Source organism: Crotalus tigris, unplaced genomic scaffold (genome assembly GCF_016545835.1).
Source record: "Crotalus tigris isolate CLP2741 ecotype Arizona unplaced genomic scaffold, ASM1654583v1 scf7180000024346.1432988, whole genome shotgun sequence".
Classification (NCBI taxonomy): domain Eukaryota; kingdom Metazoa; phylum Chordata; class Lepidosauria; order Squamata; family Viperidae; genus Crotalus; species Crotalus tigris.
Genome location: NW_024100515.1, coordinates 821,484 through 844,927, shown reverse-complemented (window position 1 = coordinate 844,927; position 23,444 = coordinate 821,484). Strand labels below are relative to the sequence as shown.

The 23,444-nt window shown below is 36.5% G+C and overlaps 1 protein-coding gene across 16 annotated transcripts in view; it reads left to right on the top strand.

Moving 5' to 3' along the window:
• The window catches only part of GPHN (gephyrin), a 252,541-nt gene that overhangs the window by 75,803 nt on the left and 153,294 nt on the right, over positions 1 to 23,444 (top strand). For all 16 annotated transcript variants that reach the window (XM_039326902.1, XM_039326899.1, XM_039326897.1 and 13 more), the window contains one exon: positions 13,281 to 13,338. In XM_039326902.1, the coding sequence (XP_039182836.1) occupies positions 13,281 to 13,338 (58 nt within the window). The remainder of the gene's footprint in view (positions 1 to 13,280; positions 13,339 to 23,444) is intronic.

Genomic DNA, 23,444 nt, shown 5'->3' with positions numbered 1-23,444 from the left:
TCATTCAAAGTTACAGTGGATCCTCTACAAATCTTCACATGACCCAGTTCCAGAGTTCCCACAGTGCACATATCCCCACAGTCACATGATCACATTTTGGGTGGCTGGCAACCAGCTCATCTTTATGGCTTTTTTGGTAGTTTGCTGCCTTTTCACCCATAAAATTACATTAATTCGCTTAATGACCGTGGCGTTCACTTAATGATAGCAGCATATTCTTAAAGATCACTGCAAAAAATGTTGTAAAATCTGGTTTGGTTATGTGAGTGCCTCAATTTATGACTAACATGACTTATAAGATCATGCGAAGTATTAATACCACTCTACAATGCCTTGGTAAGGCAACACTTGGAATACTGCATCCAGTTTTGGTCACCACGATGTAAAAAAGATGTTGAGACTCAAGAAAGAGTACAGAGAAGAGCAACAAAGATGATTAGGGGACTGGAGGTTAAAACATATAAGGAACGGTTGATGGAATTGGGTATATCTACTTTAATGAAAAGAAGGACGAGGGGGGACATGATAGCAGTGTTCCAATATCTCAGGGGTTGCCACAAAGAAGAGGGAGTCAAGCTATTTTCCAATGTGCCTGAAGGAAGGACAAGAAGCAACGGGTGGAAATTAAGCAAGGAGAGAAGCAACCTAGAACTAAGGAGAAACTTCCTGACAGTTAGAACAATTAATCAGTGGAATATCCTGCCTCCAGAAGCGGCGAATGCTTCAACACTGGAAGTTTTTAAGAAGAAACTGGACATCCATTTGTCCGAAATGGTATAGGGTTACCTTCCTGAGCAGGGGGTTGGACTTGATGACCTCCAAGGTCCCTTCCAATATTATTATTGTTGTTGTTGTTGTTGTTGTTATTATTATTATTATTATTATTATTATTATTATTATTATTATTATGGATCATCGCACAGTCAGCCAGATGTTCAGATTGGATTTGGCATTTTGTCTACCTATCGAGTCCTTACCCAGGACCTGGGATAGGCAGATGTGGATGTTTGATGGTATTACAGATATCGTCGCAGATGGAAGCAGTTCCTAGTAAGGCCGCCTTTTGCAATTGACTAATAGTGAATTTGTCAATGCCAATGGTGTTCAAGTGGTGCTCCAGTTGTTTTGGGATTGCACCCAAGGTGCCTATGACTATTGGTACTACCCTTGCTTGCTTTTGCCACAGTCTTTCTATTTCTATTTGTAGGTCTTTGTATTTTGTTATCTTCCCCAGTTCTTTCTCTTCTATTCTGCTGTCTCCAGGCACTGCCACGTCCACTATCCAGACTTTTTTGTCTTTCTTATCGACAATTGTTAAGTCTGGGGTGTTATGTTGCAAGTGCTTGTCTTTTTGAATTCTGAAGTCCCAGAGCAGTTTAATTTTATCATTTTCTATGACTTTCTCTATTTTATGATCCCACCAGTTTTTGCTTACAGGCAAATGATATTTTTTGCAGATCTTCCAATGCATCATTTTTGCTACTTTATCATGCCGCTGCTTATAGTGCAATCTTCTTGCAATAGCTTACCAGGTGGTCCACTGTTTCTTCAGCTTCTTTGCATAGGCGGCACTTACTGTCTGTTGCTGTCTTCTCAATTTTGACTTTATATGCATTGTCCTTAAGGCTTGGTCTTGTGCAGTCAGAATTAGTCCCTCGGTCTCTTTCTTCAATTTTCCTGCTCTTAGCCATTGCCAGGTCTTGTTCTTATCTGCTTTCCCAGCTATTTTTTTAATGTATTGGCCATGTAGTGCTTTGTCTTCCCATGCCTCTATTTTGTTCTTCATTTGGTCTTTCTTGTAGGCCAGTTTGGTCTCTCCAGTAGTCAGTAAGCCTTCCTGATATACTAATTTCAGTGCATCTTCATCATTGTTCTTGAGATATTCTTCCAAAGCCATTTTTTCTTCTTCAACCATCTGATGTACTTGTAGCATTCCACACCCACCTATTTGCCTTGGTAGATAAAGTCTATCAATGTCACTGCGTGGATGAATGGCATGATTCATTGTCATTATTTTTCTGGTCTGCCTATCCATTGCTTTTAGTTCTGCTTGAGTCCAGTCCACTATTCCAGCTGTGTACCTAATGACTGGGATTGCCCAGGTGTTGATTGCCTTTATGGTATTTCCTCCATTGAATTTGGACTTTAAGATCTTCTTCACTCTCTTGATGTATTCACTTCTAATCTTTTTCTTGACTTCATTGTGCTTGATGTTGTCAGCTTGAAGGATACCCAAGTATTTGTAGTACTCTTCCTCATCCAGACTCTTAATGTTATTTTCGTGGGGCATCTTGATTCCTTCAGTTTTCATTATTTTTCCTTGTTTGATAGTAGGTGTGGCACATTTGTCCAAGCCAAACTCCATTACAATATCTTGGCTATATATACGGACAGTGTTGAGCAGCGATTCTATTTCAGATGATGTTTTTTCCATACAGCTTCAGATCCTCCATGTAAAGGAAGTGGGATAGTCTAGCAGATGTTGTTGATGTTTGATAGCCATGTCCTGAATTATTCAATATTGTTGACAGAGAAAACAGTGCAATAACAAATAGTAATGGTGATAATGAATCTCCTTGAAATATTCCTCTCTTGATATTAACCTCTCCCAGTCTCTCACCATTGATCTGCAACTGTGTCTTCCCTTGTGCCATCGATCTTTGCACAAATTTTCTGATGTTTCTACTGACTCCTGTTATTTCTAGGCACTTTATTATCCAATCATGTGGCAGAGAGTCAAATGCCTTTTTGTAGTCAATCCATGCCACATTCAGGTTGGTCTTCCTTCTCTTGCAGTTTTCCAAGATCATTTTGTCTATTAGGAGTTGATCTTTTGTTCCTCTGCAATTGGGGCGGTTTCCTTTCTGCTCAGGTGGAAAGAGATTGTTTTCAACTAGATGCTGGTGTACTGCATCAGCTACCACACCAGTTAGTAATTTGAATGTTGTTGGCAAGCAGGTAATTGGCCTGTAGTTACCTGGTGTTGCCCCTTTTGCTGGATTTTTCATTATTAGGTAGGTTTTCCCAGTTGTTAGCCACTTTTCAATTTCTCCTCCTTGTAGTATATTGTTGAACTGCTTGGCAATGAGTGGGTGTATAACAGTTAGATGTTTCAACCAAACCCATGCAGTTCATCTTCACCTGGTGCTGACCAATTTTTGATTTTCTTTGCTCTTTTTTCTACCATTTTTTGTTGTTATTACTAGTTCTTTCATTTCAACTTCTGTTTTATTTGCATCCACCTCTTTTAACCAAGCCGCATCCTTGTTGTATTTCTTTGGGTTATCCCATATCTGCTTCCAGAACTGCACTGTTTCTTCCTTGTCAGGTACTGGCTGATTACTACTACTACTACTACTACTACTACTATTATTATTATTATTAAAATTCCAGTTTACATTATAGTTGTAAGTTGAGGACCACATCTAAACAAGTTCATCTCTGAAGTGCAAAAGTTTCTGTTCCAGGATGAGCATAAGTAGGACTTTGCTAGAAATCTTATATCTTATGTTTTTATCACTCACAGATGGAGTCTCTCCTATTAGTTTTTCTATCAGTTCTGCTGATTGTGAAGGCTCCCAAATGGCTATTTCAGGTATAAACAGAGTTCACTAATGGTTAAGACAGTCATGGTTGACTGTATTTCTACTTTTTTTCTTGAAAATATTTTCTCCATTTCCTGTGAAAAGATGTATTTTCATATTTAGGTCAGTGGCAGCTCTGTGTCCTCAATCAGACCATGAAGCAATTAGAGATTACTAAATTTGATTGCAAAAGCCATCATGAAGTCCTTTAGTAATTCCCACTGCCCTTTTAATAATTTTCTACACTAATTCCCTGGTTCTTTACATCAAAGATAGCTTTGTTATGGTTGTTAGCTGAGCATATTGTATTGTACTGATGAAATAACTGCTATTTGGGTACTTAACCTTCCACTTAAACTTCCATAAGGTTGAGATGGTTGAGCTAAGTTAATTGTTGGAATGTTCTGTGTTAATCCAACTTTTCAAAAATTAATTTTCTTTAAATACGATAGACAAGAGAGATTGCGCCATATACAAGGTACATCTGGGGGGGGAGTTTATATGCATTAAAGCTGTGCAGTTCTTTGGATTCTAAGGCTAAAGGTGATTCAGAATATTACGTACACATACACACAAACACACACTCAAAACATATATCTAAAAGTCCTTGAATTAAACCTGATCATTGAATTAAACTTGTTTTTGTTCAGGAAAATGGATACAGTTGATTTAAGGAGTTGCAAACAATTTGTATGCTCCCTCAAAATCCAAAGCAGCATTTTGCCTTCAAATTCAGAAAATTGCCCAGCCCTATTTATGCTTCAGGAGGAAAACTGTTTTCATTTTTTGGGTTAATAAAAGATGTGCTTAAAGAATATGAATTAAGGGAAAATATATTTTAATTGAAGTGATATCTAAGGACTTGTGTAAATGACAGTAGTAAAGCTGGATGAAGCTATTTTTAGACTGTTAACATTGAATATAGGTGATTCATTTAGTAAAGTTTTCAAAATGAATTAGTGTCTTAGTTTGTTGCACAAATACAACATACATGATGGTTTAAACTACTCTAAAGCTTTAAAATTATGTGAACTGAGCAATATTGCTAGATAACTTATTTTCTAAAAATGATAGTATGGACACTTATGTGATTTTTCATCCAGCATGTCCTTTTTCCTTTTATGTAATCACTTATTTTATTTCTTAAATGTTTTTAAATAAATAAAAATGTTTTAAAATAGTTTGATATTTCAGTCATTCACAGCACAATTCAATAGTAGACTTCATTTACCTCATTTTAGTAGCTAAAGAGCACATTTAACATTCTTTGGGTGGTTGAAGGCTATCAGGTTGGTCAATCTGTATCAAGTATGTAGATATATATGGAATGCGAGATTTTTTTTAAAAAAAATTGTGGCATGCCCTTTTTAAGAGTTACACTAAAATGTTCATGTTTCCTAATTCAGTATGTCAGAAAATTGTGCTGTGTGATTTCAGCAGTCATGATCAAAAGAGTTTACAAATGTCACAGAAATGGAAATAAAGTCTGACTATGCTGATAATAACAGGCAGTGAAAATAAAGAAAAGATACAACAGAAGGGAAAGGGAAAAGATTCCCACACAGACACAACCTCATGAGTGTGCATATATGAACTAAACTTTAAATAATCCATTCAACTCTCCAAACATTAAATTATTTCTCAGTGGATTACTGTGGTGTAGTAATCAGAATTTAAGCATTCACTCTTTTTTTTAAAGATAGAAGAAATTTCTGGATTAAATAATGTTTCCTCTCCCATACCAAAAAATAAACAATTAATGTATTGCACAATAAAGGAAATCCTTATCCCTGCGGTCTGGCCATGAGACAAACTTGATTACATTCTTTATGCATTCTTACTACCCTTAATGGCAAATCAGGCTCTTTTTCCCCCAGCATAGGGTATTGACCCTCAAAATGTGGTTATGTTCAGATTTCCAGAAAAAATCTATTAAACAGGATTAGTTATTCAGTAATTTAAATTGTTGAGACTTGCAAAGTTGAATATAAAAAAATATCTCCATATTCTAGTGGGACCAGGCTTTATAAACTTTTTTCTATGGCAACCACACCAGTTCTTCCTGGTCCTACACATAAGAAAATTCAAGTAGAAATATTTTTTATAGCTTGTTTAATCTTGAATCCAGTTATATTCCTCTTGGGCACTCTTTCTTCTTATGTCAGCTTCTTCTAAACTCTTAATTCTCTCTTCATACAATTCCATACCAATTTTTTGTCATTTAACTTTTTTGTAAGACATCCAGTTTTGAATGTTTTCTGAAAATCTGCTGATACAGTATAATATCTAAAATCTCCACATTATTAAGTTCTCTTGTTGCCAACTCAGAAGGTTAAGTCTGGAATCATAATCTGTCTCGACTGCTAGATACTCTATTATGATTTTCACTGAAAGCCTTGACATTTTGAGGAGAAATACTTGCATTTCATTTGATGTTATACTCTCAAGCAGTGCAACACTTTTCAGCTTTCTGATTGTTTCTGACAGTACAAGAAATTATTTCCAACAACTTATAAAAGAAGAAAGAAAAAAATGAAACTTAACACGTCACTGTTTTGCTAGAAGTCTCAATATCTCCTCAGTTTTAAATTCCAGCAGTATATTTTGATCCATCCATTTTGTGGTTAAATATGTGGAAAAATATATGTTTCATGTTAAAAAAATGGGAAAAAAGCTTGATTTTAAATTTCTTCATTTAGTCAGCATGTGTCATCTCTTAAATAGATATTTAATCCCTTTTACATTCCATGAAACTATTCATGATGATAAATGGAAAAAATCTGCATAGAAAAATCATTGAATAAAGGAGAGAAAAAATGAAAAAGGGAGAAAAAAATAATTTAGATTCATTGAACTGAGGCAAACATTTTAAACTCCTAAAAAGAAAATAATGAAACACACACACACATCACAGCACAACACAAAAGAAAAGAAAACAAAAAGAGAAAACTAAACCAGAAACTTAACAAACATCCAAACTAGTACAATAGAGATTTCTGGAAGAGGTATACCGAAAGTGCGGAATAAAAACTCCCTCTACCTAGACAAGGTAATATATCTGTCTCTGTGTTTTTCGATGATGATGATGATGATTGATGATGATGATGATGATAAAGATGGAAGGATGACATTAAAAATCGCTGCTCTTGCTACTTTACTTTAAATTGCTCCAAACCAGTAAACTTTTCTGCAGTTCTGGATCAAAAAACTTCACATTAGAATTCAGGGATAAATGCTGAAAAAAAAGGTGGGGGAATTCAATCCATTTCTGTTTAACTACCAAGGAATGTTTAAAAACCTAAAATTATTTCTGTGAGGTAATTCCTGTAAATAAAAATTGAATCATTTTTATTGGTATTTAGTTTTTCAAATTTTATTAAAATTATAAAAGAAAGAAATAAAAGTAAATACAAACCACAAAAAGAAATTGTGTGCAAAAAAAAGAAAGAAAAAACATAAAGAATAATTTTTCGTCTTCATCCCAGCAAGTAAAAAAACCAGCTTGTCATTATCTCTAAAAATAACATGTCTCTTCCCCATGTAGTTAAACTCTTAATTTAAAAAATCCAATATTTTGTCAATTGTCCCTAAGCAAATCAGATATAACTATTTTTCTCTTTTAGACATGATCAAACATAGAGGGAAGTGTGTAGTGGGGTGCCCCAGGGCTCTGTTCTGGGCCCAGTACTCTTCAACATCTATATCAATGATTTGGACGAGGGGATAGATGTAGACGACACCAAGCTGGCAGGAATAGCCAACACTCCAGAAGACAGGCTTAAGATACAGAAGGATCTGGACAGACTTGAACACTGGGCACTATCTAACAAAATGAAATTCATTGGTGAAAAAAGCAAGGTTCTACATTTAGGCAAGAAAAACCAAATGCACAGGTATAGTATAGGGGGTACCTTGCTCAATAGCAGTAACTGTGAAAGGGACCTTGGAGTCCTAGTGGACAATCACCTAAATATGAGCCAGCAGTGTGCTGCAGCTGCCAAAAAGGCCAACACAGTGCTAGGCTGCATTAACAGAGGGATAGAATCAAGATCACGTGAAGTGTTAATACCACTTTACAATGCCTTGGTAAGGCCACACTTGGAATACTGCATCCAGTTTTGGTCACCGCGATGCAAAAAAGATGCTGAGACTCTAGAAAGAGTATGGAGAAGAGCAACAAATATGATTAGGGGACTGGAGGCTAAAGCATATAAGGAACAGCTGCTGGAATTGGGTATGTCTAGTTTAGTGAAGAGAAGGACGAGAGGGGGGGAACTTGATAGCAGTGTTCCAATATCTCAGGGGCTGCCACAAAGAAGAGGGAGTCAAGCTATTTTCCAAGGCGCCTGAAGGCAGGACAAGAAGCAAAGGGTGGAAACTAAGCAAGGAGAGAAGCAACCTAGAACTAAGGAGAAACTTCCTGATAGTGAGAACAATTAACCAGTGGAACAACCTGCCTCCAGAAGTTGTGAATGCTCCAACACTGGAAGTTTTCAAGAAGAGACTGGACAGCCATTTGTCTGAAATGGTATAGGGTTACCTGCCTAAGCAGGGGGTTGGCCTAGATGACCTCCAAGATCCCTTCCAACTTTATTATTATTGATCATCACACAGTCAGCCAGATGTTCAGACTGGATTTGGCATTTTGTCTACCTATCGAGTCCTTACCCAGGACCTGGGATAGGCAGATGTGGATGCTTGATGGTATTACAGATATCGTCGCAGGATGGAAGCAGTTCCTAATATGGCTGCCTTTTGCAATTGACTAATAGCGAATTTGTCAATGCCAATGGTGTTCAAGTGGTGCTCCAGTTGTTTTGGGATTGCACCCAAGGCACCTATGACTATTGGTACTACCCTTGCTTGCTTTTGCCACAGTCTTTCTATTTCTATTTGTAGGTCTTTGTATTTTGTTATCTTCTCCAGTTCTTTCTCTTCTGTTCTGCTATCTCCAGGCACTTATTATTATTATTATCAATCATCGCACAGTCAGCCAGATGTTCAGACTGGATTTGGCATTTTGTCTACCTATCGAGTCCTTACCCAGGACCTGGGATAGGCAGATGTGGATGTTTGATGGTATTACAGATATCGTCGCAGGATGGAAGCAGTTCCTAATAAGGCCGCCTTTTGCAATTGACTAATAGCGAATTTGTCAATGCCAATGGTGTTCAAGTGGTGCTCCAGTTGTTTTGGGATTGCACCCAAGGAGCCTATGACTATTGGTACTACCCTTGCTTGCTTTTGCCACAGTCTTTCTATTTCTATTTGTAGGTCTTTGTATTTTGTTATCTTCTCCAGTTCTTTCTCTTCTATTCTGCTGTCTCCAGGCACTGCCACGTCCACTATCCAGACTTTTTTGTCTTTCTTATCGACAATTGTTAAGTCTGGGGTGTTATGTTGCAGGTGCTTGTCTGTTTGACAAGCACCTGCAACATACTTGTCAAATATTATTATTATTATTATTATTATTATTATTATTATTATTATTATTATTATATAAGCTGATTCTATTGATCTTCTTTGAATTTTTAAGGGTTCTCGCTTTTTTATCCCTTCAGAAAAAGCCCAGAGCAAGTGTTCTTGTTCATGTGTTTTTGTAGCCACAAATCTTTCAGAACTTTAACAGATTTGTTTTATCCTTTTGTTTGATCCCTCCAATGAAATCCTTAAAGACCTTAACAAAATTCTTTTATATATCTAGTAAGAAAAAATAATCCAAATCCATTTCCTGATTCAATGGCTGTACATCTCCTTTAGGGAATAAATTATTTATCAAGTCTACTTGTATGTCCATATCTTTCTTCATATCATTGCTTGTCATATTGAATCTCCCTTCAAACTTATATCAGAATTATCTATAGCAGCATATTTTTGTTCTGTAGCTTCATTCTGTCCATTTTATCAAGATGTTTGTCTATGTTTTCAAACATTGATAAAAATATGTTTATTTGTTTTTGTTATAAATTTCTGTTCTATTCTTTTCTTTATCCTCTAGCTCTCTCTTCTCTCCAGAAAAGTCCATAAAATCCATGTTACTGTCTGGTTATTTATTTGGTTTATTAGAATTCCTATAATAATAATTATTCATTTATTATTACTTCTATATAAAGATTATTCATCAAATATTCATATATTTATTATTTGTAGTAAAGTGTTAATGTAACTATTTAGAAATAAGAGGGTGATTTTTGTCCTTGGTCTGGATCCTGCCTGTGATGAACTACCAATGCGTGTGCATCTTGCAGAGTTACCTGATTTTCAGAGGCAGTCTGGATGATGAAAAAGCATAAGAAATGCCTAGAATGCTGTGAGAGAAAGACAAAGGGTTTAGTTTGACTGAGCATTGATAAGAGACTTTCTTAAATATTCCCATTGGCAGGCTCAAAATATATCCATCGTGGTCCTCCTTGATCTCTGAGTGGCCTTTGGTACCATCAATCAAGCTGCACTGGCTCCCCATAGTCTTCTAGATCCAATTGAAGATGCTGAATACTGCCTAAAGAGCTCCACATGGCAAAGGATCAGCCTATTGGAAGACAGTCTGTCACCCATTGTTTCTCCCCACCGCACCAGGTCCAGCAGCAAAGGCATGCTCCAGGTCCATCATCAAACATGGTCATCTTGTTGAACCTTTGAGTCGTGCCTACCCTGTGGAACTGCATTCCCCTAGAGATCCATAAGTCTTTGAAGGACTGGCTGTTTCCCAGGGATGTGGGCCAGACAATTAGATGAGGTCTGCTGGTAATGTGACTTTTTTGGTTGGAACGTTACTTTTCATGGAACGTTATATTGTTATGATGGTTTGAATCTTTGCATATGACTCAGAGTCACTGCTGTGAGGTGGGCAGTTCTGCAAATCAAATAAATAAATGAATAAATCTATCAATGGCTGATACAACAGTAATGGGCCATATTCAAGCTTACCGCAAGGAGGTTAAGGGTTTGGTGAACTGGTTTAAGGAAAACAGCCTAGTTTTACCATTGGAAAAACCAAAAAAATCATTGTCAATTTCAAAAAAGGCAGGCACAGCCACACTCATCTGTGCATTAATGATTCACCTGTGGAGATGGTTACCAGCATCAAATTCCTGGGTGTGCAGTTAAGAAGTAAGCTGGCTTGGTCACTCAACAGTGAGACACTAGTGAAGCAGGCACAGCAGCGGCTGCATTTTCTACATCACATGAGAAAAGCACATCTAACTTCCCCTGTCCTTATCACTTTCTACAGAGGGACAATCGAAAGCATCCTGTCATATAGCATCATAGTCTGGTTTGGAAGCATCACTGCTTCAGACAGGAAGACTGTGCAGAGAGTGGTGAGGATGTCTGAAAATATTATTGGCACTTCCCTCCCCCCCATCCAGGACATAGCATATAAACGTTGCTTGAGCAGGGTCCACAAGATTGTCTGGGACACTGCACATTCTCTTCTTGATCTGTTTTCGTTACCTTCTGGGAGGAGGCTTCATGGTATCTGAAGTGGAACATCCAGATTCAGTCAGTTTTGTTCCAGACAATATTAACCTTGTGAACTCTAAAGCTTCCTCCTTCCATTATATATTCAAGATGGACAGTGATTAATATTTATATGTTACTTATATGTAAGGGTGTAGGTCTATACGTATGTTGTATATAGTATGTTTAAATATGTGTTATGTATGTGTACACTTTGAGAGCAAGCAACTAAATTTCATTGTGCCCACAGTAAAAGATAATAATAAAGGTTGTCTGTCTGTGTCTGTCTGTCTGTCTGTCTGTCTGTCTATCTATCAATGCAGTATGTATAGCCATCTGAACTACGAAGTTCCTTGAATTGAAATCATGATTTCATGATTTGAACCTCATAGAATAACATATGACTACCTGACATTTCCAAAACAAATGAAACTGGTCATCTGGTGCCTGCCCCTGATGGTCTGTGTAACTATCTTCAACTCAGTATTACCATCCATAATATTGTACACAGTTAATTAATAAAATATAAAAAAGGTGAACCCTCAAGTGCAACTTTTGAGAGCCAGTATGATGTGGTGACAAGGAGCTGGGCTAGAAACAGGTAAACCATGAATTCTGGTCCTCCCTTGAACATAAAAACCAACTGGATGATGTTGGGCCAGTCATTCTCTCTCAGTCCAACCCAAATCATCTCCCGTATTGTGAGGAAAATAGAAGGCAGAAGCATTAGAGTTGACCAGAGGTAAAATGAGATAAAAATTTAATAAATAATTACATAAGCTTGCAGGAGACAATTACCTGAGGCCAAAAAAGAGTAACATACCAAGAAAAGGATTACAAAGCAAAGATGGAATACAATCCTCATAGCATAATACTTGAACAAATTTCTTACAATGGAATGCCATTTTGCTAAAGACATTTTCTCTTTCCCTCAATCAGTCACTACCCTAGTCTGCTCAATCCTTTGAGTCTCCTCAAACATCATTATCATTGACATATCCTTATTCAGCAGATTCCAGAGCTTCTTAAACCATACCTTTATTTTATGTATTTATCATATATATTTAAGGGTTGGTAGGTGTATCTTGGCTATGTATTTAAGTGAAGATATGAAGAAATGTATGAAACTTGGATTATGTGTGACTCAAAACAAGTAATAAAGAGCAATGATTTGATTTGAAAGATTTCAGTTTGTCCAGCATATGGAATATAATAAGACCTGTAAGAAGACTTAACAAGAATTGATTCAGAGAACACAACGTGTTTCTTAGAACTATAGATGGTTGCCATGTGAACTGGACGAAGCAATAGTACAAAGGTACAAAGTACTTAGGTGTATAGGGAGTATGTTCAGGTAAGACTAGCACAGCCTAGTATTATAAACAATGGGTTAATAGTGTTTTGGAGCTATCGCATAGTATTTTGAAAAACAACTCTTTACAATTCTAATGTGACATACTAGAACAGATCTTGTAACATTTTCAGTATATGTGATGCTGGCTTTAATTCTTACACTATTCATAAGTAGTGAAGATTTGTTCAAGTCTCATGTTGCTGTGTATCTGAGGCATAGGAGAAATTTTAGGGAAGCTATCCTTTAAACCTTCAAGGTTCATGGAATAGTTTCTGTACCAAGAAGGTATAGAAAGGATACACTGATCCATTGCCAAAGTTGGGCAAACAGTCTGAATGTGAATCTTCTATGGAGTAAATATGGAAGACCTCTTAAATAGAAGGCATGACATTTGAGACATACTGTATTAGTTATATTAATAGGTTACAGTTGAGCCTCCATTTTTTGATACTGTTGAAGTGGAATGCCAAACAACACACTGTATTTTCACACATAAGACTTAAATAATGCTCAAGCTGCTTCTACTATTTGTTAACATCTGCTGCTTGCACATGTCAAAACGAAAATGGTAAAGAAACATTTGTAATATGCAAATAAGCAATTCAGCAAATATATATTCAACATTTCAAACCTAATTGTAGTAAGCTCCTCATTAAACCTTTCTGTGAAAAAATACCCGCTACATCTGGTAACACATAAGCCTCACTTATTTTTATTCAAGATATACATTCTTGCTGCTATGCATAAATTCCTTGGCCAACCAAGTTTCATCCTAGTTGTTAATCACAGTGATAGTTTTTGTTGTTAATATTAACATATTTATTTCTTCATATGTTTACTGATGTGTTACTGGTTTTGAGAATGTTTTCTTCTCCAAATTTCAGATTAGGTGGAACTGTATCTGCATACAAGATAGTGCCAGATGAAATAGAAGAAATCAAGGTATAGTGTTAATTATGCTACTGCTCAATTCTTTAATATATTCTTAAATGTTAATATATAATTATGAACATAATATCATAATTCTTCATTTATCTAGTAAATTTTATTATTTGAATATATTTTACATCCACACTGTTAAAGAACTTTTTAATGAAATCACAGTGATTTTTGCATTAATGAAATTAAGTGCTCTTTCAACAATTAGTATAACATTGGGGTAAATCAACTAAAATTAAAATAATTTGAAAGTTTGCATTTTCCATTCATTTGCTGAAGGTACTTTTGTGAGAGTTAATATTCTTTATTTTACATATATTTCTGCAAAATTAGATTTAAATATCAATTAATGAGTTGAATAATTGATTTGGTATGTATACCAATTTGTACAGATAGTCCTTGACTTAAAACAGTTCATTTAATGACTGTTTGAAAGTTACAACATCACTGAAAAAAAGTGACTTATGATCATTTTTCACACTTATGATCATTGCAGCATCCCATGGTCACGTAATCAAAATTTGTATGTTTAGCAACTGGTTCATATTTATGATAATTGCAGTATCTCTGGATCATGTAATCACCTTTTGTGACCTTCTGACAAACTAAGTCAATGGAGAAGCCAGATTCATTTAACAACCATGTTACTAATTTAACAACTGCAGTAATTCACTTAGCAACTGTGGTAAGAAAAGTCATAAAATGGGGAAAAAATCACTTAATAACTGTCTCACTTAGCAACAAATTTTGGGCTCAGTTATGGTCATAAGTCAAGGACTATCTATAATTGATATATATGATTGATATATATTTAAACGGTTACATGGATAGTGTCTTTTATTCAGTTAAATAGCACAAATGTAAGCTAACTTAAAAATGAATTTCTTTTCTATGAAATTAAATATGTACATCTTCATCATAAAGTCCACACTATTACACATCATGTATTTGCTTCAAAGATAACGTAAATTACCAATAAAGGAGAATATTTGTAGGTCAGGGTTGAAAAGAAAGGTCCTTGGTGCTCTCTGAGCTTAGTTGTTTTCTTGCAGATGTTTCATTACCCAAACTAGGTAACATTATCAGTGCTAGTCTAACAGTACTAGTGCTAGTAAAACAGTGTTAATCTAACAGTGCTAATCTAATCTAATAGTGCTAGTCTAACAGTGCTCATCATGTAAATTATGTATAGAATTTTATAGCATACATGCTGCTTAAGAGATCCATAAGAATGCTTTAGGAACAGAAAACTTAGTACCAAGAAATTTTTCAAATGCACATTTGTGAAATCAGAAGACCATTCCTATTAATTAAATCATTTTTGCCTATTTACATTTAAAGCGTGCACAAGAACCTGCTATCTTATTAAAGAACTATATATGAAATTAGTGGATGGATACGTAGAAGTATGTTTTCCCAACAGTGAGATATACCTATGGAATGATGTCCCCTTCAACATTAATTTCTCTTTCTTCAGTGTTAATCTAAAGCAGTGGTTCTCAACCTGTGGGTCAGGACCCCATTTGGGGTCAAACAACCATTTCACGGGGGTCACCAAACAATGCAGTCTGCCATTTTTTCCCCTTTTCCTTAGCTGTGCTACTCCCTTTTATTCTATTGGCTTTTGAAAGCCAATAGAATAAACTCTCTTGAATAGAGTCTAATTCTATTGGCTTTCAAAAGCCAATAGGAATTTTCCAGGCTGTCTCAGCCTGAGCCCGCCAAAAGTCCCATTCTGCAAATGGTGCTGCACCAGTTGAGTAGTCCTCGACTTACGATCGGTTGAGTAGTCTTCAACTTATGACCGGTTGGGGGTCGCGGCATTAAAAAGGTTGAGAACCACTGATCTAAAGCCATTGCCCTAATGCTTCCAAACATTTTTGTAATTAGTTTTTGATTTTAAGCTTCTTCATTTCACTGACATATTATATTTTAATAATATTTGCTTCATATGGATTTTAATAATTAATATTAATATGTTATTGTTATTAACATCTTAAATAACTTTGCAAACCACTCAGAGAATTTCATCACATAGAAAAATATAACAGCAGCAACAATAATGTAGGAACAATTTTTCATGGTACAAGAAGTTGCAGAAAAAAACTTGTGTGTCTATGGGTGTGTGGGTGTGTAAAACACTTCAGTGAAAATGTTGAAATCTATGTAGTCTTCTGGATCCCAGTCAGTGAAAATATTATGACTTTTATTCTAGTTTACACTAAAAAAGCAATGTTTTGTTTAAAGATTATTTTTTAATTATTTCATGAACAAATATTTTATTAATAATTCCGTATTATTTAATTCCCTAAAAATGTCAAGACCATGTATTTTTATTCTTAATATGAGGTTTTGTATTGTTGCTATATGTTTCTGTGGAAAAAGGCTACAGTATTTAAAAGAAATAATTGATTAGCAGCTGCTTGAATAACTTGTGTATTTTATTAACTCTTCTCATCTTGAACTTGATATGCTAAGTATATCCATGTACTTCATTTGATTACTGCCTTAATTTATTTTCTAGAGGTTGCACAATACACTGAACTGTAAGCTAATTGAACAGGCTAGGTTCATGGAACATACTAAATCATAACATTTAATTAAAGTTAAAAATAACTAAGATTAAATCAGGTTTAATATATAAAATGCAACCCTAGATTTTTAACTGATTTCATAAAAGAGTGTTTGGTAATGCACTGTAGCCAAAATTAAGCTGAAAAAAACTTGTAAAACCAAGTTCAAGACATACTGATATATAACAGTTTGGACATTATTACCTGAGTTGCTCTAACTCTGGAAACATACTTGCGTTAATATTTAGAAGAATGTACTTTCTCCCTATGTATTTTTATAGTACAGGAAAGATATTTTTATAAACTGACACTAGTTTAATTATTGTTTCCTATGAGAAAAATACTGTCTTGCCAGAGATGGTTGACATAGATCCAGCAACATGTTTAAGAGTAATATTTTTAAGAGTTATCAAAACTTTTAGTCCAAGATACCATATTTTTCTTAAATGTATGTCATCTTAGACTACATATCTGTATCAGTTACATTTTAGGTTTTGAATAAAATGCTATTCAAATATGACTGAGTTTGTAGATATTGTAACTGTATAAATATTAACATATAAATCTGGCTTATTTATGGAATAGCTATGTGACTTATTTAACATGGGAAGATTGTATCTGTGCCTGACAATTGGAAGAATATTAACCACTTTTTCTTCCCTTTTTGGACACATACATATATAAAATTTATTACAGAAACTTCTCTCACATTCTTTAAATACTGATTTGATGCTCCCAAATTTTATAGTTACTAATATTTTATTGTAATTATATAAATAGATTATTTTTAAAATAATTGTTTTTATTATTATTTATTTGTTAAATTTATATGCCGCCCATCTTGCTATCCAAGTTTGAACCTATCATATCATATCATATCATATCAAAAATCAATGCTGTTAAAAAGTAATTCTGTCAAGATATTTTTAATGACAAATCCAAGTTGGGGGGGTTCCCCCCAGTGTTAAGACTCAGGCAGGTTCAAATGGACAATCTAACCAGTAATCCTCAAGGCTGGTATCCTATAGGTGTGTTGGACTGCAACTAAGAGTTGCAGTCTAGCTCATTTGAAAGGTATCATCTTGGAAAAGGCTGATTTATCTTATACTGTCATAATACTGACTGAATGTGCTCTGAATATTAGATGACATAAAGAACTAAAAAAAATTGAGAAGCAATCTTAAAAGGCAAGAAAAAATTATTCTCCCCAAATATTTCTGTTATTGATCAGGAAATTAATTAATGTTAAAATCTAGCATTGAACATTCAGAATTTTTTTCCTTTGCCCCACAGATACTTTGAGATAGTCAACAGATACTAGGTTAGTATCAACAATAAATCTAGAATAATCAATTCTCATTCTAATCTGAAATTATTCAAGTTGAGTTTTGGGGCAACAAACAGCTTTAATGATGGACATAACATTATATAGAGCAAGAGTGTTATTTTAAATAGTTTTGTTATAAATAAATTTCCATTTTTCAGTGTTTTTTTTTATAGAATTTCTTATAGTTATATGCCAGGTTTAATAACAGGAGCTTTGTTTGAGTAAATTATCACTTTATCAGTTTAAATATGAAATTGCTAAATTTACTTCAGCCAAAGCTAAAATATTAACTTTATCTTTTCTGTCAGTTTCTTTTGTTTTAAAACAATTTATGTATGTAGTTTCCCAAGCAGCAGCTTAGCAACACAATTTCAATAATGTGGTTATACAAATCCTGTGATTATATACTGTTTCAGGATTGGTGTAATAATGCAAGATATGGCATTTTCAGGATTATGTCATCCTGCACATGCTCTTACTTGTCTAGACAATTGATTTTAATATACATTAGACAGATTCAGAATTAGTTTGGGAACTGCAAGCTATTTTGAACGGTTATAGTTCAAACTGCTGTTTATCACCTATAAATCTTGTCATGATATAGTGATATGTTATTCGAAGTACCATTTAATTCCTAAGGTTTAGTTCCCATGCTAAGATTGGGTAGGGTTGGTGTATTCCAGATCCCCGTAATTAAATAATGCCATCTGCTGGAGTCTTGGAGGAATGCTTCCTCTGATATTGTGTCTGTTTTCTGAAAGGATATTAATCCCAGATTTCCATGTACTACTGCCCTAATAATATTCCAAAAGTCCTTAAAAATCTGACTGTTCTCCTTAAGGTTTATAGCATGTAGTACACCTGATTGCTTTGTTAAGGTGTGTTTTGTCTGGACACATAAGTCCCTTTTTTAAAATAAAAAATGAGCTATACAAAATTGTTTTAGAGTCAAGTGGCTCTCAAATTAATAAATGCAGTGCTAAAATGATTTTCATAACATTGGAGCATGCTTTTCAATAATTGAATGTAAAGAAACTTATATGTTTCTCCTGATGATTGAAGATCCAAATACTAGCATGTCAGCCCTTTGAGGTAGACCAGATCAAGAAACTGACTCTGAGGAAGATTCAACCTATACTTTATTGAGATAGGTTATAATAACAGAATCTTGCAAATCTGATTATGCTTTTCTTCCTGTCCCTATCATATCACAGTGAGTCAGGAAGGATGCAACTTTGGTCTCTTTCTTAATACTACCAGCATTTCTAGGTTTAAGGAATGTTTTGGTCCTCTTTGTTACGTAACTGTTTCTGAATATTTGCTTCAATGCCATTTCCATGGCTCTCTATATGCCTATTTAGAAATTCAACTCCCACATACTGTTCTTCTTCCAAACTTGACATAATTTTGACCTATATGAAGTTTCTAAATGTAATGAGAAAATTAGCAGCATGAAATATTTGTAGGACTGAATTGAGAATACAGTATAGATTCATATATAGAATGAGACGTTTATAATGGAAGACTGCTTACAAGCATAAATTGCTCATATAATTCTCCACAGTGAATTATTCAGGAATTAACTATTGCAAATCTCCTAAAGTAGCTTGGTTTGCTGTAGTCTGTGGAGCCACAATGGATCTTTATGCAAACAACTAGAGTGGAGTAGTATTATTTGCAAACTACCCTATGCAGTTTACAAAATGTTTATGCTATAACTCATGGCTGGGTATGGAAGCGACACAGGTGAGGTGAAGGGTTTACTCCCTTTTATTGCTCCAACTTTCCCCCAAAATTCCCACCGTTCACTGCAAGTCCAAGAGCAAAACTCTAAACATGCACACACACCTCCAGTAATTCCTGGCTGCTAGCACAGTTTAGGAAGCTTGGTCAGTGGGCGTCCTTGTTGCACAGAAGGTTTGCTAGGCCAAGAAAGGTAGCAAGATATCGGTAACAGCAAGTGTGGCTAGAAAAATGCAATGCTTATTTCTGACAAAAGCTCCTCCCCATGGCATCTCTTTAAATCCTATTCCCCAGGCGAGCCTTGTGAAGAGAGGCAGGACACCCTCCTTCCGAGTAGTCGGGTTGTCCTGCACTGACTCCGCCTCTTCTCCATTCTCCGTCCTCGGGGATCGGGCGGAGAGGCAGCTCCGTCGTTCCTCTGCTCTACTTTCATCTCCTCCCCCCTCGCTCAGTCATCCTGTACCCTTTCTTTCTCTCTGGGAATTTTCAGAGGCCCGAGGAACCTGGAACTGCCTCATCTTCCTCCGGTCATTCCTCCTGGCCCAGAGAGGCAGCGCCATCTCCCTCCATCAGCCCCAGCTCCATCTCCTCCTTCTTAGACCCAAGCTCTGACGGGGTTATGACAATTTAACTATGTAACCAGCTGTGGGAGAGTGCTATTTCTGACATGTTGCAAAACACAGTTTATATCAGTGCATCATGTCATAAGTTAACTTCACATACTAGGGCCTTGATTTGGAGAACACATTTAACTGTTTTCCAAATCATAGAGTATAATTTGCATAATACAATTTCTTTAGATTCATAAATGTCTAAATTGGAACCAATACTTTTTAATTTGCTTATAAATATCTGACATTAGGGTGAACATGAATTAGTAGGCTTTCTAATGACATCAAATTATTCTAGTGATGTATTTGAAATCGACCATGAAGAGTAATATAAAGACATATTTCCAAACTGGGTGAATAAGATTTGAGCCAGTAAGTATAATTTAATGCAAAGTATAGTTTACATTAGGCTACAGGTATATATATTTGAACAAAAAGTCTGATTTTTTACATACACAGTCTAAACAGAAGAGCTGGACTAGGAAAAGAAGTGATGAAACTGGCTCATTCATTTTTACTCTGCATCATATTCAATATTGTTTACATTATAGTTCCAGTACTGAAAAATGATATTTCAGAACTGAACAATATGTCGAAATAGGTAGAAATTCTATGTTATTTGTTGGTTCCATGGAACCCTAGGATTCCATAGACTTGAAGTGGGTCTGTGGGACTAAGGGGGAAAGAAACCACTCCGTGAGGGTTTAAACAAACAAACAAACAAAATCCCAACAACCTCAGACATACTAAGCCATCTGCTCTTACCTTGAGATTGCACTTCCTCTCTCACTTGCTGTACATCACCAGCATTTGCAAGCATCCATGTAGGAGGCTACTGGCTACCTTTCTGTTGCCACATACATAAACATAAAACACAACTCCTTGTCTGTTCCCAAATTCCAACAAACATTCTAATTCTCAAGAGCAATTAAAGGGAATATTCCCTTCACTTCACACTACATACAGTATTTGTGTTTATGCATGTGTGTCTCCAAGAGGTCTGATTAATAAGGTGTCTTCTTCTTTGCACCTACTTAGGAATTAATAAAGAAACTGCATTGCACATGTGTTTCAAATCTCTTTAGCTTTGGATTTCCTCTGCTAATCATATTGTCAAAGGCAAGCTGGCAGGAGGATATTGGATGCTCAACTGGCTTTGGCCAACCATTCAAAATGGAAAAAATCATGTTGTCAAGACAGATTCTAGATATGTACCCTTCAGCACATGTCAGTTTTATGTAGGCTTTTTATGAGCCCCATAAATATAGTGTAGTATAAATATTTTTTTCAGATATGGATAACTGGTTAAAAACTGGTACAATTGCAAATAGTACGGAAAGAGGTAAAAGAAAAAAAAATAGAGAAAGCAAAACAAACTCCAAGGCTGCTGATATTGTTGCTGCTTTTATAGGCACAAGTTTTGAGAAATCCCCGCCCCCGCTTCTGAGGCCCGGCTCGCGCACGGCGTGGAGGGCAGCCAGGGGCAGAGTGTGGCCGGGCAACCAGGAGGCATGGAGACTGGCTTGGCATCGCAGCTCAGCTCAGCCGGCAGTGGCGGCAGTGGCAGAGCAGCCCAGCATCAGCGCCAGCAGCGGCCCAGACCCAGCTCGGCCCGGCCACCCACGCAGCTGAACCAGCCCAGGGCGGTGTCGGCGGCACGCGCGATGGCGCTGCGGTGGCAGGAGCAGGTGCTGTCGGAGGAGAAGGTGGCCCTGGAGGCGGAGGAGCCGGTGGAGGAGGAGGAGGGCAGCGGCGGCCAGATAGAGGAGCAGTGTCTCGGTTCCTAAGACCATCGGAAATATGTGTTTTCTGATGGTCTTAGGCGACCCCTGTGAAAGCGTCGTTCAACTCCCAAAAGGGTCGCGACCCACAGGTTGAGAACCACTGCTCTAAAAGCTTTTTCCATTTGTCTCTGCAATTAAGTACACATGCAGCTATTTTACTTCATCTATGGCCCTGGTTAATGTTTTGAATTGAGACAGTGGTCATATTGTCAGAAGTGAATATAGGAAAGATATGCTTAATGCCCAGCTTTCCATATTTTTACTCTATATTTAGTTCATTATTATGCATAAGTAAAAACAGGAAAGAATAAAACATAGGCAATGTTTTATTTCCAAATACTAACCATTTAAATATTTAAACCAATGCTACTTTTGTTGGTATTCGTAATCTGATCATTGTTACATTGTTATTGTTAGAATTATCAATATTATTCAAGGTTAATTATATAATTGAGGATTTTTTTAATGTCCTGGTATTATTTTCAAATCATTTTCCCTTTAGTTATTTCAGTGTATACTCAATTTTAGTCCACCTCTTGATGTCTTCAAAACAATTTTCTGTGTCTCTGAAAACTGAGCTGTTTTAATCTATTTGTTATAGTTCTCTGTGATTGTCCATGACATAAAATGAAGCTGATAGAAAGCAGCAATAAGCCTTCTGAAGCACTGGAAAGTGTGGACTCTTTTAAATGCAATTGTTATGATGACAGCCTGCATTCACAAGAATAACAGCCTTCTTACCAGACTATGAATACACATTTCTTCATCTAAAGCAGAATTAGCATCGGGAAAAGCATGACTTCTGTCACATAAAGGCAGATGTTCCAATCCCTCCCTTTTGCTGAATTTAAGAAATTTGAACTTGTTACATTAAAACAGATCTCCATGGACATGAAGCAAAAAGCTACTTTATCTAAGCAGGAAAAACAGGGTATTTTCCAATCGCCCCTCTTTTAAACAGCTAATTTTTTTCAAGAAGCTAGGAAAGGTTCATGGAAAAGAATCACTGCATTTAATTTTGAAATTCAGGTAGTTCTTTCAACAAAAGCAAGTGTTTTAATCAGGAATCTGTGTCAAAACTTTGCTTTATTATGCTGTGCATACTCCATTATTTACTATTATGTACAATATTTATGTCTGGCATAATACTCCTTCTTATTGTTTTTAACCACAACCCTATTTGGTATATTGGGTTAAGGGCAGTGACTCAAGTTAACAAATGGGAATCTGCGAGTGGACCCAAAACCTGGATATTCTATTCTGGAGCCTCTTTCAGGCTTCTATCTGAAGCCAGAGCTATAGAGGAAGCCTGAAAGAGCCTTCTCTTACATTTTTGGCTGAAGTGCTTCCATATTATGTATCTTGGCCAAATACTACAGGATTATCCTTAGTTTCTATCAAAGGTAACCAGCCTGGAGCCTCCTCAAGTCTACTAAGCAAAATTTTCCAAACTAAGGAGCTTAGGTGCACAACCTAGGCCAGTGATGGTGAACCTTTTAGAGACTGAGTGCCCCCAAACCACCCTGCCCGCCCCTATCCTGCCCACTCCTGCTCCGTGCCCACCCCGCTTGCAGGGCCGTCCACCACCTCCATGGCCCACAGCAGATCGCCCAGGTGGCCCTGCAGCACCATAGCGACTACGCCCTCCCCCTGTGCCCTGCAGCATCATCTCCCTGCGAGGGCAGAGTCTTGTCCCTGCTGCCCAGCTGCCATGTTCTTGGCTGTGCTGTTCCACATGGGCCACGCCCAGGGGCAACTCTCCTGTGGGGGGCTGCTGGTGAGGAGGGGGCCACGGGAGGAGTCGGGTCTGGGGTGATGGTGAGCATGCCCACAGAGAGGGCTCCAGGTGCTGCCTCTGGCACGCATGCCATAGGTTCGCCATCACTGACCTAGGCAATTTTGAAGCCAACAATCCTGGGAGTACTACATTTGATATTTAGTTAAAAGATTGAGGTGAGTCTATTCCCACGGTGCTAGCTTGGAGCAATTCAAGGCCACTTGATTTATTTTGTCAAAATGAATTATGTAGCCTGTTCAGTTCAATAAAGTGAATCATGTTAGTTTCAGGGGG